The 14,851-nt window shown below is 55.1% G+C and overlaps 2 protein-coding genes across 10 annotated transcripts; both read left to right on the top strand.

The window, feature by feature from the left end:
• Window positions 1–5: 5 nt before the first annotated feature.
• On the top strand, window positions 6–5,771 carry PPM1J (protein phosphatase, Mg2+/Mn2+ dependent 1J). Of its 3 annotated transcripts, none has more exons than XM_069600823.1 (10): window positions 6–369; window positions 1,967–2,081; window positions 2,566–2,853; window positions 3,143–3,255; window positions 3,535–3,619; window positions 4,390–4,508; window positions 4,713–4,776; window positions 4,932–5,039; window positions 5,156–5,307; window positions 5,451–5,771. In XM_069600823.1, exons 1-10 carry the CDS (start codon window positions 44–46, stop codon window positions 5,596–5,598), a joined length of 1,518 nt encoding a protein of 505 aa, XP_069456924.1. In that variant the 5' UTR covers window positions 6–43; the 3' UTR covers window positions 5,599–5,771. The 3 variants fall into 3 exon arrangements, with proteins under 3 accessions (XP_069456924.1, XP_069456930.1, XP_069456928.1); XM_069600829.1 differs by having other exon boundaries at window positions 16–369; window positions 2,794–2,853; XM_069600827.1 differs by having other exon boundaries at window positions 16–369; window positions 5,156–5,251.
• Window positions 5,772–8,290: 2,519 nt separating this feature from the next.
• On the top strand, window positions 8,291–14,720 carry RHOC (ras homolog family member C). Of its 7 annotated transcripts, none has more exons than XM_069600885.1 (6): window positions 8,429–8,684; window positions 8,978–9,091; window positions 11,935–12,098; window positions 12,642–12,762; window positions 13,091–13,221; window positions 14,097–14,720. In XM_069600885.1, the coding sequence occupies exons 3-6, from the start codon at window positions 11,943–11,945 to the stop codon at window positions 14,268–14,270; spliced, it is 582 nt and encodes a 193-aa protein (XP_069456986.1). In that variant the 5' UTR covers window positions 8,429–8,684; window positions 8,978–9,091; window positions 11,935–11,942; the 3' UTR covers window positions 14,271–14,720. The 7 variants fall into 7 exon arrangements, with proteins under 7 accessions (XP_069456935.1, XP_069456952.1, XP_069456986.1 ...); XM_069600842.1 differs by having other exon boundaries at window positions 8,609–8,684; window positions 8,978–9,248; XM_069600871.1 differs by having other exon boundaries at window positions 8,665–8,684; window positions 8,978–9,248; window positions 11,856–12,098.
• Window positions 14,721–14,851: the final 131 nt, after the last annotated feature.

The following is a 14,851-nucleotide window of genomic DNA, read 5'->3' as shown; positions in this document are numbered from 1 at the left end:
CTCTGGGGCGGGGCCACGGCCGAGGGCGGGGCAGGGAGGCAGCATGCTAAACCGGGTGCGCTCGGCCGTGGCGCACCTGGTGAGCTCTGGGGGCGCCCCGCCTTCGCGCCCCAAGTCGCCAGACCTGCCCAACGCGACCTCGGCGCCACCCGCTGCCCCTCCACAAGCTCCTAGGAGTCCTCCGGCCAGGGCTGGGAGCGGGGGTGCGGCTCCAGCGAGGACAGTAGAGGCTCGAGCAAGCTTCTCCCGACCGACTTTCCTGCAGCTGAGCCCCGGGGGGCTGCGACGCGCCGACGACCACGCTGGCCGGGCTGTGCAAAGCCCACCGGACACCGGCCGTCGCCTGCCTTGGAGCACGGGCTACGCCGAGTGAGCGCCCCCAGGGGCACCCTAACCAGGATGGGACTCCCCCTCCCAACCTCCTCCCCACCTCGGCATTCCCGGCCCTGGGATGCATCCCCCTCGCCGCGCTCGGTGCCAGGGGGCTCCCTTTTCCCAGGACCTTTGCTTTCCCTGGGCTTCGGGCCGCACCCGCTCCCAGCCCTTTCTCAAGTCGGGTGCAGCTTTTTCTCAGGATCTTCTAGCTCGCTGACTGTCCTCACCCGCGCCGCTTCAGAACCTTGTTCTCTCCCAGAGCCGGGAGGGCGAAGGGCCCGTGAGCGATGAGTTGGCCAGTTCTCAGCCGCGGCCCCGTAGTTTAGCGGCCAAGACAGGGGAGGTGTCAAGGGCCGGGGGTCCCTTGTAACATAGGAGATGGCAGCTGGAAAAATTCGTTGGGCTTCCCGACCCCAGCGCCCCAGTTCCCTGTCCCTCTTACCGTTCCCCTCCCCCTCCACACCCAGAAATAGCCCTCGACACCAGGCTGCCGCCGGCTTTCCCAGGGGCGGAAGGTGGGGGGCGGGGGGCTCCCGGGGGAAGCGGGAGGGCCCCCTTGAACACCCTTTGGTGGGTGGACTTGCCCTGGCCAGGCAAGGAAGTGGACCCTCGGGCCAGAGCGGTCAGAGTGGCAGGAGCAGCCGGCTTGCTCCAAGGCCACCTGGGTTTTGTCTGTCTGTATGTCATGAGGGATCTTAGTTCCCTGACCAGGGATCCGGGATTGGAGGTGAAAGCACCTAACCACTGGACCGCCAGGGAATTCCCATAGGGCCCGTGGATTTTTAATGCATCTGCTGGGAAAGCAGAGCACTTAGGAAGCTGAGGGTGCCCAGGGGCTGAGGGTGGTGGCTGGTGGACCTGTGGCCCCACTATCAGCTCCTTTAACTTCCTATTTGGAAAGAGTTTGGGGTTGTGTGGCTCCAGCACAGTCCATGGGGTCTTCCACTCCTACCCTATTTCAATTCCTCTTTCCTGATATGGGCTGGTACACTTACTCTTTGCCAAAGCAGCAGAAACTGGGACTTCCATGTTAAGACGCCAAGCTTCCAACACAGGGCGCTCAGGTTCCATCCCTGATTGGGAAACTAAGACCCCACAAGCAGTCAAAAAACAAAAACAAAAAAAACAAAGCAGCAGAAACTTTCACTGGATGATTTTAGGATAAAGGTGGGTGTACTTGTGAGGGTAGGGTGGGGTCTTGTGGATAGGGCACTAGAACAGTTTGGGGGGAGGTGCACCAGGGTGGATGTAGGATCTTGGCAAGCCAGGAATTAAAACTTCCTCCCCTTCATCCAGGCCTTCCCCCAGTAGCACCATCAGGATGTCCCCTTAGCCAGAGGTGGGAGGACTGAGGTGGGAAAGTGCTGCTGTGGCTGTGGCCTTTCTAGAAGCGGTGGAGCCTGACACCCAGACTGTACTCCTTGTGACTTGCCCTGCCTCCTTTCTCCTCCTCCCTCTGGCCTGGTTCCCAGGTGGCTGTGACCTTTCTCAGCTTGGCCAGCAGGCCAGAGAGGGTATGTGTGTCTAAGGTGGGAGTTATTCCAGGACCTGGCCTGGTATCCAACCTGATGTGGTCACTCTGGCCTGATAGGGTCATCAACGCTGGCAAGAGCCGGCACAATGAGGACCAGGCTTGCTGTGAAGTGGTGTATGTGGAAGGCCGGAGGAGTGTTTCAGGGGCACCTAGGGAGCCTAGCCGAGGCCAGGTAAGCCCCCCACCCCCTTTCCTAGCCTCCAGAGACATGGGAGACACCTCTCCCCAGGGATTCTAGGCATTTAGTTTTTCATCTGAGCCACGCAATACCTCCTAAATCACTAGCTTTCTGCCTATGGCACAGAACCTTTATCTGACATTGTTCAGTTAGATTCTACCATGTCAGTATGAATATTTAGTTTTCCACCTAAAATGTAGATGCTCCTGTATTTATTGATAATTTAAATAATTACCATTGCTTATGTTTGCATCTTTATCCTTTGAGTTTGACTCTTTTGATACTTTGCTTTTAGACACATTGTAGGCCCTTGGTGAATGAATGAATAAATCTAATTTGCCTTTAATACCAAACTCTGACTTCCTTTCTGATGTTTATATGGATGCCCAGAGTCTTGCTTTTCTCCCTGCATAAAACACACACACACACTCACACACTCACTCACTCACTCACTCACCTCCAACTTTTCCTTCCCCAGGGACTCTGCTTCTACTACTGGGGTCTGTTTGACGGGCATGCAGGGGGCGGGGCTGCTGAAATGGCCTCTAGGCTTCTGCATCGCCACATTCGGGAGCAGCTAAAAGACCTGGTAGAGATACTCCAGGACCCCTTACCGCCCCCCCTCTGCCTCCCGTCCACCCCGGGGGCTCCAGGTTCCTCTGATTCCTCTCAGTTGGTTGGTCCTCAATCCTGCTGGTCTTCACAGAAGGAAGTGACTCATGAGAGCCTGGTAGTGGGTGCCATTGAGAATGCCTTCCAGCTCATGGTAAGTGGGTGGCCCAGGCCAAGGGCCTGCCAGGCTAACACTCTGGTCAACTATGTATAGGAGTCAGGTGGCCTGAGGAGGTGACTCTGAGAACCCATAACAGCTTCGAAAACCTGAGCAGAACTTGGTTCAGAGGCGGGGAGGGAGGGTGTGTTATACAGATGTCTTCCTTCCTCTCCACCAGTGTGGCTGGCCTGGGCCAGTTTATTTCTGCAGATGTGGGCCGGGTGGCTGTGTGTATTGAGTCTCTTCTTCATCCACCCCGCTTTGACCCTTCCTCATATGGCAGGATGGGCAGATGGCCCGGGAGCGGCGTGGCCAACAAGTGGAAGGGGGCTGCTGTGCACTGGTTGTGGTCTACTTGCTAGGCAAGGTGTACGTGGCCAACGCAGGTGACAGCAGGTATGAGGTGGGAGCTTTTAAAAAGGCTGTGGGTGGGGCGGGGGGGGGGCGGTCAACTTTCTGGGATGGAGGAATAGAAGAGAATGAAGTGGTGGGTGTTAAAAATCAGACTAGACTGGGTCAGGAGGGATCACAGACAAGGAATGGCTTGAAGTAACTATGAGGGGAAAAAAATGAGGTCTGGGTGAGGGGCTGTGAGGGCAGGCCTTGTCTTTTTGGAATTCTTCATGTGAGGGTGCTGAGGAGAGCCAAGTCCAAATCTTTTCTTTCTCTGGGCAGAGCCATCATTGTCCGGAATGGTGAAGTCATTCCAATGTCCCGGGAGTTCACCCCGGAGACTGAGCGCCAGCGTCTTCAGCTGCTTGTAAGTAAGAACCAAACCCTCTGCTCTCATTCCTTGTGGAATCTTGTGCCTCTCTGTACTGCCAGGTCCCAAGGACTCTCCCACCCCCACCATACAGACAGACAGCTCCTTACTGGAGCTTACTGGGAAGGCCCCTTCACAGACTAAGGAGTGCCGGGCTGGGCTGGAGTGGAGGACACAACAGGAAGGAACGTGGGCTGCCCCAAAGCTCCCACTGTGGCCTCCACTGAGGAAGGAAGTGCAGTCAGAGGTGGGGAAAGGAAACAGCAAGGCCCCTAAGGAACAGGATGGCTTGGTGCTTTAAAGCAATGGCTTAGGAGCTGGGCTGCCAAGCCTTGGTTTCAGGACTTTGCTAATTGTGTGATCTTTGACAACTCCCTTAGCTTCTCCATGCATCAGGAGTTCCTACCTTAAAGGCTGTTATGAGGGTAAATGAGTTAGTATATGTTAATATGAGAACGGTACATGTTACAGAGTAAACTCCACTTAAAGTAAAAAGTGTTAGTCGTTCAGTCATGTCCAACTCTTTGGGACCCTGTGGACTGTAGCCCACCAGGATCTTCTGTCCATGGGATTCTCCAGGCAAGAATACTGGAGTGGGTTGCCATTTCCTTCTCCAGGGGATCTTCCTGACCCAGGGATTGAACCCAGGTCTCCCACCCGAACTCCACTTAAGGGTCTGCTATAATTAACATCATCTGTACACCAGGATGTCCTGTAAACCTAATGCCCCCTGGCCCTCTGCTCTCTCTGGTCACTCCCAATCCCAGGGCTTCCTGAAACCAGAGCTGCTGGGTGGTGAATTCACCCACCTCGAGTTCCCCCGCAGAGTTCAGCCTAAGGAGCTGGGGCAGAGGATGCTGTACCGGGACCAGAACATGACTGGCTGGTAACACTTCCCTCAGAGCTGGGGCCCATTTCCATGGCAACACAACCAGTCCATGGCCAGCAGCAAGGTGGAAGCTGGAGGCTGGGCTAGGCTGGGAGTTGGGGGGTGTGTGCCCCTTCTTAAGGGGTTTGTATAAGGGGTGTGGCTCCTAGGGAAGAGGGGCTTTGATGCCTGGGTGATGCTTCCTCTACTCCCCCTCCCCAGGGCCTACAAAAAGATCGAGCTGGAGGATCTCAGGTTTCCTCTGGTCTGTGGGGAGGGCAAAAAGGTAAACTCCATGGTAGAGGCGGGAGAGGGCAGGAGGACCCACCACAACTTGTCTAGGGAGGTGGAGGTTCTACCTGAGGGTCGGGGTGGAGAGGGTCCATGGTCCCAGAGACTCGGGAGAGGGCTAGAGCAGCACCCCCTCCTCATTTTCTTTAGGCTCGAGTGATGGCCACCATTGGGGTGACCCGGGGCTTGGGAGACCACAACCTCAGGGTCTGCAGTTCCACCCTGCCCATCAAGCCCTTCCTCTCCTGTTTCCCTGAGGTGAGCTGCACGGGCACCTCCTTAGCCATGCCCTCCCTCCTCTGGGGGTCTTGGGCTAGCTTTCACCCAAGGTTGCTTTATCACCAGGCTCCCTCTGTACCCTCTTGCCCCACCAGGTGCGAGTGTATGACCTGACGCAGTACGAGCACTGTCCAGATGACGTGCTAGTCCTGGGAACAGATGGGCTGTGGGACGTCACCAGTGACTGTGAGGTAGCTGCCACTGTGGACAGGGTGCTGTCAGCCTATGAGCCCAATGACCCCAGCAGGTAGGGGTTGTATGGTGGCAAGGGGATGACGATGGGGAAGGAAGGGACAAGGGAAGCGATGCTGGGAGACCCACGTGAGGGCCTGTGTACCCACCTTCCCATAGACGTGTTGGTACATGAATGTGCACATGTGCTCCTGGCAGGTACACAGCTCTGGCCCAAGCTCTGGTCCTGGGGGCCCGGGGCACACCCCGGGACCGTGGTTGGCGTCTCCCCAACAACAAGCTGGGTTCCGGGGATGATATCTCAGTCTTCGTCATCCCCCTGGGAGGGCCAGGCAGTTACTCCTGAGAGGCTCAAGCCCTGAACCTCCCACCACCATCCCAGCCTCTCCATGCTTATGCCTCTCCCAACCCAAATTCTGAAGTTGTCTCCCCCACCTTCTTTAGTGGCAACTTAACTGAAGAAGGGGTGCCAGTTAGATCTACAGTTATAGCTCTTGGCAAATAAACCAGATGAATAAAGATGTGTGTCTTTATTTACTTTGACTTAAAACTGAAGTTTTAAGTCTTTGGGGTGGTGGAAAGAATGCCAGAAGAGCCCTAAAAATGTAATGTTCCTAGGCTCTTTGCTCTGCTCTTCCTACTCCACACACTCTCATCCTGTTCTGTGACTTCATCCTAGAGCTGGTGTCTTCCAAGGCACCCTTTCCAGTCCAGACTTTTCCTGAACCTTAGACCTACATATCCCAGTGGTCTTCCAAACATCCCCTTGATATCCCACAAGCACTTCAACTCAACATTCCTCCAAATGAATCCATCATTTCTCCCACAAATACATCCTTCTCCTGGCTCTATCTCAGGGGGCACCAGCTCAGCTACTCAAATTAGAATTCTTGGAGCTGATCACCTTTGGTTTCTCTTTCTCCCTCATCAAGCTAACCAATCATAAAGTATTGATGATTAAATATTTAAAAACATATTCCTATTAGGTGGCCCAGTGGTAAAGAATCCACCTGCCAATACAGGAGACACAAGAGATGTGGGTTCCATCCCTGGGTCTGATCCCTGGGTCAAGAAAAGCCCCTGGAGAAGGAAGGAAATGGCAACCCACTCCAGTATTCTTGCCTGGGAAATCCCATGGACAGAGGAGCCTGACGGGCTACACTCCATGGGGTTGCAAAGAGTCAGACACGACTGAATGACTGAGCACACACACAAAGTCACTACTGTAGTCCTTTAGTATACAAGCCTCCTAACTTACCTGCTGATTTCATTCCCAAGCCACTTCCCTGTTTACCCAGTAAAGATTACACACAGCAGCCAAGGAGCCGTTTCTACCACGTGAATCTAAGTTGGTGATTCCTCTGAGAGAGCACTTCAGTGGCTCCTTACTGCACCTAGACCAAAATGGACACTCAGCTAACCCTAACCCTCAGCACTTGATGGGGCCACTGCTTCCTTCTCCAGTCCTGTCTTTCTCCACCACCACCCTCTTGGGATTTCCACAACTCTGTGGGTCTAGCGTAGCTCCAACACATTTAAAATCAATGCGTCACTGCAACTTGAACACTTCTGTTCTTCCACAGCCCATGCATGCCTGCACTACAGTGCTCGCCTCTTGTACTGTAACTGTCTATATGAGGACTTGGTACAGAGTAGCAGTGAAGTAGCAGGGGGCTGAAAGTCCTGCTGTTTGGGTCCTGGTGCCAAAAATCCAACTAAGAAGTGTGCAATCTCTCTGAGCCTTAACTTGCTTTTTGGAAAAATGGGCATTACAGTACTACCTCACAAGGTGGTTATAGGACTAAAGTAGTTCATGTATGCATAGCCCGGTCTATGTAATAAGGGTTCAATAACTATTACTTATCTTTAATTTGTCTGTATTCTGGTTTAGATCACAAGTTCTTTGAAGATAGAAACTGATCTGAACTGAGTACATAGCTAGGTCTATTGAGCCACTTAAGAGGATTGGGACCAAACTGCTGTGGACCTCAGTTTCCTCATTTAGCAGATGTGTGGGTTGCTTGTCAGATCTTTAAAGTCTGTATGACTTGTAACATTCATTCATTCAGCAAATATTTGTTGAAAACCTATTATGTGCCACACATTGTGCCAGAAAGTGAGAAGGGACAGAGTGAAGGATCACAGTGGGCAGCAGGGAGAGAGACCAGCTTTGGAGCCAGACAGGCCTGACTCTCTGAGATTTTGCTCTGCCATGTACATATGGCAAAATTTGGACAAGTCACTGACTTCTTGAGCCTCAGTTTCCTTACAGGTAAAAGGGGATGTGTATACTTAACCCAAAAATCTGTGATGACTATGAGAAGCTATGTAGTGTGCCCTGCACAAGCTAATAAAATGTAAGTAGACTCCTCATCCTCCATTCACTTCCTCATGTACCTTTCAGGGAAAAAGATACACGTTTTGGTAAATACTCAACACACAAGTCAAAGCAAGCTAGGTGTCCCTGTGCTACGTGTGAACTGTGCTCTGTCCTGTCTGGCTCTTTGTGACCCCATGGACTGTAGCCCACCAGACTCCTCTGTCCATGGGATTTCCCCAAGCAAGAATACTACAGTGGGTTACCATTTCCTCCTTCAGGGGATCTTCCTGACCTAGGGATTGAACCGGCCTCTCCTGCCTGTGTCTCCTGCATTGGCAGGCGAATTCTTTATCACTTGAGCCACCTGCGAGGCCTCTAGAGCACCTGGGAGGTGTCCCTAGAAGCACAGAAATAAGACGGTGCAGGTGGGAACTGAATTCTTAGCTGGGGAATCCAGAAAGATTTCCAAGAATGCCCTTTGAAGGATGGGTAGGAGTTGGAAATTCCGGGTAGGGAGATGGAAGGTAATTGCAAGGTGGAACCAAGTGCCCCTGAATCTCAAAGGTTCTGAAAGGTCTCCGAGGCTGGGGAATGATGCTGGGCTGTACTTACTGCGCAGATTCTAAGAGGGTGGGGATTTCCCGCAGCCCCTTCCTCCGGCGTCCCCGAAGCCGCTTTTCCCAGTCCCGCCTCCCACGGGACACCACCCAGGTGGTGTAGGCGCGGGTGGCCGCTCAGCCACGGGAGGGCAGCAGCGGCCCTTTCCTGACCCCACCCCGGGCGCCTCTCAACTTTCCCGACGCCGGTCCGCCCGTAAGAGCTGGAAGGTGGCGCTGAGGCAGAGTCCTCCCGGGTCCAGTTCGCCGCGCCTAGCCCCGCCGCCCGCTCCTCCGCAGTCCAGGCATCTCCCGGACCCCGCGGGCCAGCGCCGGGCTACCGCCTGGGGCCGCGGGCGGGGGCCGGGGGCGGGCGGAGCCGAGAGCCGCCCGGCCCGCCCCTCCCGGCCAGTCGCCCCTCCCCGCCGCGGCGCTGGAGGAGGGCGGGGCGGCGGGGCCCCGCGGGTCACTCTGCCTCCCGCACCCGCAGCGCAGCTGGAAGCGGCGGAGCGGAAGGTACCCGGGTTGGGGCTGTGGGCGGCGGAGTCCTGGGCATTGGTCCCCGGCAGAGCACTTTCCCTCTTCTCCACTTGGCTGGAGCTCGGGGCGCCGGCCGGGGAGGGGCTTTGGCCCGATCGCGGGCCCCTTCCCTCCCCTCGTACGCGGCGTCTGGGCGGCGCGGGGATCCGGACGGCTGGGCCTCTCCCTGCCCTCCTGGGCTACCGTGGGGGGCGCCGGGAATTGTCCCGCAGGGCCTCTCGCCTCTAGGTGTCCGAGTCGAAGTCCGTTCCCTTCTCTCGGCTTCCCAGAACCTGTTTGGCAGGGCGAGGAGGAGAGGGGGCAACTTGGGTCTCCGCGAGGGAGCTCCCGCGCAGATGCTCAGCTCCCAAGTCTGGCGGCCCGCGGTGGACCTTGGCTGGGGTGTGAGTTGGGGCCCGAGTCCGGCTTGAGGTGGGAATTCCCCCCCCGCCGGGCCTGTGAAGTGGCAGGAATAAGGGTGGGGTGTGACCGCGGGGGCTGCCACTGCTCCGGGGTCTGGACCTCGCCCAGGATGGTTTCTGGAGCCGGCCTGGAGTGGAGGTACGGGAAATTGGGAAGGATCCAAGCCGTTTGTGTGTGTGTGTGTGTGTGTGTGTGTGTGTGCGTGTGTGCTGGAAAGCTTGAGATGATTGAGGAGCTGTTTCATCCCAGGGAAGGCCCCAGGAGTTCGACTCATACCATGTCCTGTGGGGTTTGGTTGCCCCTCTTGAAGTCAGTGGGGCAGTTCCTCAGGGGTTGGCCTCTCACAGGGAGCTGTTGTCCTTGCTGTCTTGGCCTTGGGCCTGGTGTCTTGGCCTGGCCTGGGTCTAGGACCCCTCTGAGCTTGAAGGGAAAGTGTTAAAGGAGCTGGGGGAGGGTGTGCTCCAGATCATTCCAGCATGCCCCTGCCCTGGAGTTCTGGCCTCTGACCTGCACCATCTGGTGCTACCTAAACTGCCCTGCTGGAGTGGGAGAGGGCAGTGGCAAACTCAGAGCTAGGCAACTGGTATTCACCCTGGTGGTGAATGCCCTCCATCTGTCCATCAACGCTGCCTGTGCCAGGTTGGGGCTACTGCAGCCTGTCTTCCCTCAGTTGGACCAATGGACTTGTGGGAATGTGAGAGGGAGTTGGTCACTTGGGTAGAATTTTCAGGAGACCCCCTTTTCTGAAGGATGGTTTCCATTTGTGGAGGAAATCAGCTGGCAGGGTGAATGCCTTCTTGCTTGCCTTTTGGGATATCAGAAAGCCCCTGTTGTGGTGTTAGAGAGTGGCTGTGCGCTCAGCTCCTATAAATTCCATCTGATTCACATCCGCTTCCCCTCATCCCAGTGTTGTGCCTGTGTGTGTAGAGGGGAGGGAGGCCACCCGGGATCCCACTGTTGAAGAGAACTTGCCTTGGGCTGTAATATTCGCTTCCAAAAAGGCAGACCAGGGCTGGGCTGTGAGGTGGTGGTGGTGGTGTGTGGGGAGTGAGGGAGCTCAGCCTAGTTTGACAGGATGTGGGACTGAGAGAAAAAGCCAGGTTTGGGGCCGAGATCAGATTACCGTCCCCTTCTTTCTTAACCACTCCCTGTGTGGCTGGCGCTGGAATTGGCCTTCATTTGTCTCCCTTTTGGAGTTCCTCCCAGCGCCGGCTCCAGCTCCCGCTCCTCCCCACAGCCTCAACTTCATCTCAGGCCCGAAGCCCGCCCTCTCTTCCTCCCAGGCTGGGGGCCTGGGAACTCCAGCCGGCTGGAGGTCAGCTCCTCTCCCCAGGGAAGGAGGAAGTGAGGCTCAGCTTCAGGGGCAAAAAGAAGCTGGCAAGGTGTGATGAACTGTGCAGCTGCCCTTCGGTGTGTGTTGGGGGCAGGGGACACATGGAAACCCCGGGAAGCTGACTCCTGGCCCTGAGTCACAGGGAGGGGTGGGCAGGGCCTCAGGGTGAGCTGGACAGAGAGGAGGAAGGGGCCGTCCCAGGGAGTGGGTGGAGGTGATTCCCTAGTGGATTATTCTCGGTCGCTCTGCTGCCGTAGATGTGTGGCTCCCTACAGTGTGGTCATTGTCCCCTGCCTGGGGCTGAGTGACCCAGTGTTGCTGCCAGGCTCAGGAGGAAGGGGGAGGCAGGCAGCCTGCCCAAGTGTGGGCTGTGGGCACTGCCTGGACTGAGCCTCCTTTGTGTACGCGGGGCCCTGGGGACTGGGATGGGGTGGGCCAGGGAAGCTGGCTGGCCGCTGCTGTTGCCCTCCGTCTGGGTTCCCCTTGCTCTGCTCTCCTTACCACCTCTGGGGTGATAATGTAGAAAAGCAACAGACTCTAGTCACACAGCCCTACTCTGAGGGCCTTCTCTGCCATGACTCCGAATTCCTCTTAGCTTCCATGAGTCTCACTTTCCTAGTTTGTCAAAACAGGGAAGCTCACTACCTTCTAGGCTTCTGGGGACAGAGGGAGTGATTTTTGTCAAAATGTCCAACGTAGAACCTAGCACCTGTTGTTTGGTCGCAAGGATGTATTGGACTGTTTTGTGACCCCATGGACTATAGCCCGCCAGGCTCCTCTGTCTACTCCTACCTCTGGAGTAGGTAGCCACTTCCTTCTGCAGGGGATCTTCCTGACCCAGGGATCAAACCCGAGTCTCCTGCATTGCAGGCAGATTCTTTACCACTGAACCACCTGGGAAGCCCTACCTGGCGTCTAGGTTATGATAAATAGTCTTTCCTTACCCACCCGTATCAGTCGAACTCTTTGTTTTGCAGTGGGCAGGCATGATTTGTGCTGAGTGAGGGACAATGTGTTCCAGATTGGACCTTTGTAATTATTAATCTTTTGAAAGTATTGAAATCCTGGTAACAAATAAGTCCGACTTTAAACTCTGATATGTAGAATGGATAAAAACTGGCTTTTCTGGAGATACCCCTGGTTCCTGAGCACCCACCCTTCAAGGTGTTCAGGGGCCCACAGTTGGTGAGTGGATTAGATTAGAACTCATGCTTTCCTGGCTCCGAAGTGGGTGGTTCTTCTTGTGTATTCTACTTGTGCATTCTAACCTATGGGGGAGACCTGTCCCTGACCTTGAGATTAGGAATTTCAAGCTCAGTTGCCTGAACAATTGGTTCTTGGCAAGAACATGCCTGAGCAAGCTCCTTTCCCTCCCTCTCTCCCCTCCTTTTGTCGGATGCCTCGGTTTCCAGAGAGGTCTTGGGGGCCCCAGAGAAGTGTTTTTGGATTCACTGGCTTTTCCCAACATCCCTGCTGCCTCTTCCCTGCCAGCCCTGACCATGGCTGCCATCCGAAAGAAGCTGGTGATCGTGGGGGATGGGGCCTGTGGGAAGACCTGCCTTCTCATCGTCTTCAGCAAGGACCAGTTCCCAGAGGTCTACGTCCCTACTGTCTTTGAGAACTACATCGCAGACATAGAGGTGGATGGCAAGCAGGTAAAGGCTAACAGCCCCCTTCCCGTCTCACCTTGGAACCCCACCAGCCGCCATCACTTAGGGACCTAGAATGTCTGTCCTTACCACCTACCCATGTCCTGGTTTTACTCTCCCTGCTGGAACCAGTGAAAGTTAGGAAGTAAAGTTGCAGTTTTAGAAAATCCGGATAGCCTCCTGGTTTTTTTAACACACTGGCTCGGTAATCGGGCCAATTCCTTTGCCTCTGGGCTTAAGTTCCCCCAAATGTAAAATGGGGAAATGGTAAGGTCTTCTTCAAAGTGTTTTTATGAAGATTAATTAAAATAGTGGTGCTCACAATGGCAACTCAAACTGCACAAAGATCAGTTTGTCTCAGGATTTAAAAGACTCACCTTATTTGTGTTGTGTGACAAGGATGAGCACTGTCCCTGGCACGCAGTAGGTGCTCAATAGGCAGACGCTCAGTGAACCTAAGGGATGGTGATTTCGGAGAGGGCCTCTGGGTGGCGAGGCTGTGTGTGACTGGGGCCCTCAGGCTGGCTAAGCACTGGTTCTGTGTGTCAGGTGGAGCTGGCTCTGTGGGACACAGCAGGGCAGGAAGACTATGATCGCCTGCGGCCTCTCTCCTACCCGGACACTGACGTCATCCTCATGTGCTTCTCCATCGACAGCCCCGACAGTCTGGGTGAGGGTGTTGGAAGGAGGGGACTGAGAACCTCTTGGAACCAACCAGAGGGAGCTCTTGCCTAGGCTCCTCTCAGTCATCTTCAGAGGCTGTGGGGGTGGGTACTGGGGAGACCCTTTAGCCTCTGTGGTAACTCCGGCCCTCGGAGGACTTGGGAACATGTGTACTGTGATGGGGAGGGGTTTTGAGCTGTGAAAGGGACTCTCATGCTGAAGAGCCTCTAAGACTCGGCCATGGGGAAGATAGGACTCAGGGGGAGCCTTCTAGCCTAAGTGGAGGCACAAACTTAGGTTTATCTATCGTCCACTGTTGGGACATGTCTATGCAGAAAACATTCCTGAGAAGTGGACCCCAGAAGTGAAGCACTTCTGCCCCAATGTGCCTATCATCCTGGTGGGGAATAAGAAGGACCTGAGGCAAGATGAGCATACTCGGAGAGAGCTGGCCAAGATGAAGCAGGTGGGTGCCACCGCCAGGCTGGGGCCCCTTGCAGAGGAAGGCATCCCCTGGGGGCGTGCAGGCTGGTAAAGGAGCCTCCCTCCTACTGACTGTGTTAGAGGTGATGGTGGGGTCCACTTCCTACCCCCTTGCATCTGCACCTTGGTGAGAGAACCAGTGATATTTGATGAAAGTGATGTGGGCAAAGTGACTTGTCTAAGGTCACTTGGCGTTTTTTTGTCTGTTGTCCAGTTTAGCATCGGGGCTATTAAGATGAGTAAGAAAACTGCCACCCTCAGGCAACTGGGTTCCTACAGTAGATGCTTTGCTTGGGGTCTCCTGGGTTCACGTCAGGTGTGAACTGATGGGGGCATGGGACGGGGAGGGTGTTGGAAGCGGTTGGGGAAGGCCAGGCCCAGACAGGGAGCTGGCTAATTTGTGCACCTAGAAGTGGCTTTGCAGCCATAGGATGAGTTAATTAGGATGAGCTGCCAGGATAGGAATATGGACAATAGAATGAAAAGAATACTTTGAGGATAATTATGGCAAGATTTTAAACTGGGGACAGATATGGTCAGGTCAGCATGTTAGAAAAATGATTCTGGCAGCTGTAGAGGATGGATTGGAAGAAGGTGAGAATGGAGGCAGGGAGGTGAGTCAGGAGACCGTAGATCTGCATTCAGTCAAGAGAAGGGAGTACCGTAGGGTATAGGGCTGGCTGGTAGAAAATTGAAGGTAAACATGAGTCTTGGGTTTCTTGCTTAGAAGTTGCCCATGGTGGCTGAGGCTTGGGTGCTTCGAGGGAAGGGGGCTGGAGTAATTATTTTAGTTGTAAATACAGATGAGGTGCACCTAACCAGCAGCTTTCTTTGACCACTGTCTGTCTACCTTCCCAGGAACCTGTTCGATCTGAGGAGGGCCGGGACATGGCGAACCGGATCAGTGCCTTTGGCTACCTTGAGTGCTCAGCCAAAACCAAGGAGGGGGTGCGGGAGGTATTTGAGATGGCCACTAGGGCTGGCCTTCAGGTCCGCAAGAATAAGCGCCGGAGGGGCTGCCCCATTCTCTGAGATCCCCAAGACCTCCCCTCCTTCCTTCAGGGGGTTGCAGAAACTCCCTCTGCCCTCTGTGACCCCAGTGTATCAGGGATCCTTGAAGGCTCCCTTTCCCAATTCCCTCCTGCCCAGGACTGCATTGAGTTTCCCCAGCCCTGACAGTGGTGGCCGTAGGCACACCCCCTCCCACAAGCACCCTGGGAACAGAGGGGTACATCCTGCCCCTCAGAGCACAGCCCCTCCTCCTGTTGCCTCCATCCTGGGGTGGGGCTCTTGATCCCTTTGGCCTTCCCCAGAGGATCATCACACCAGCACTTTATACACTTCCTACTCACAACAGATCTGGGGTAGGGGACTTGGCAGGTGTAACCGAGTCCCAGGCCCCTGGTGTTTCTGCTTTGGGCAGGAGCCTTGTCTCTGGCTATTCTCAGTGTGGGGCATGAATAAAGGCCACAGGCTCCAAAATGTGTGTCTGTCTTCCTGTCTTTCTCTTCAGGTCCCTGTCTTAGCTGTGAGCCTGGAGTCCCATCTCTCTTGAGGTGCTCACTAGGGGCCAGTCCCAGGTTTGCAAAAGCAGGACTCCCGGCCGGCAGGGT

Source organism: Ovis canadensis, chromosome 1, assembly GCF_042477335.2.
Source record: "Ovis canadensis isolate MfBH-ARS-UI-01 breed Bighorn chromosome 1, ARS-UI_OviCan_v2, whole genome shotgun sequence".
Lineage (NCBI taxonomy): Eukaryota > Metazoa > Chordata > Mammalia > Artiodactyla > Bovidae > Ovis > Ovis canadensis.
This window is presented reverse-complemented; position numbering and strand designations above follow the sequence as displayed.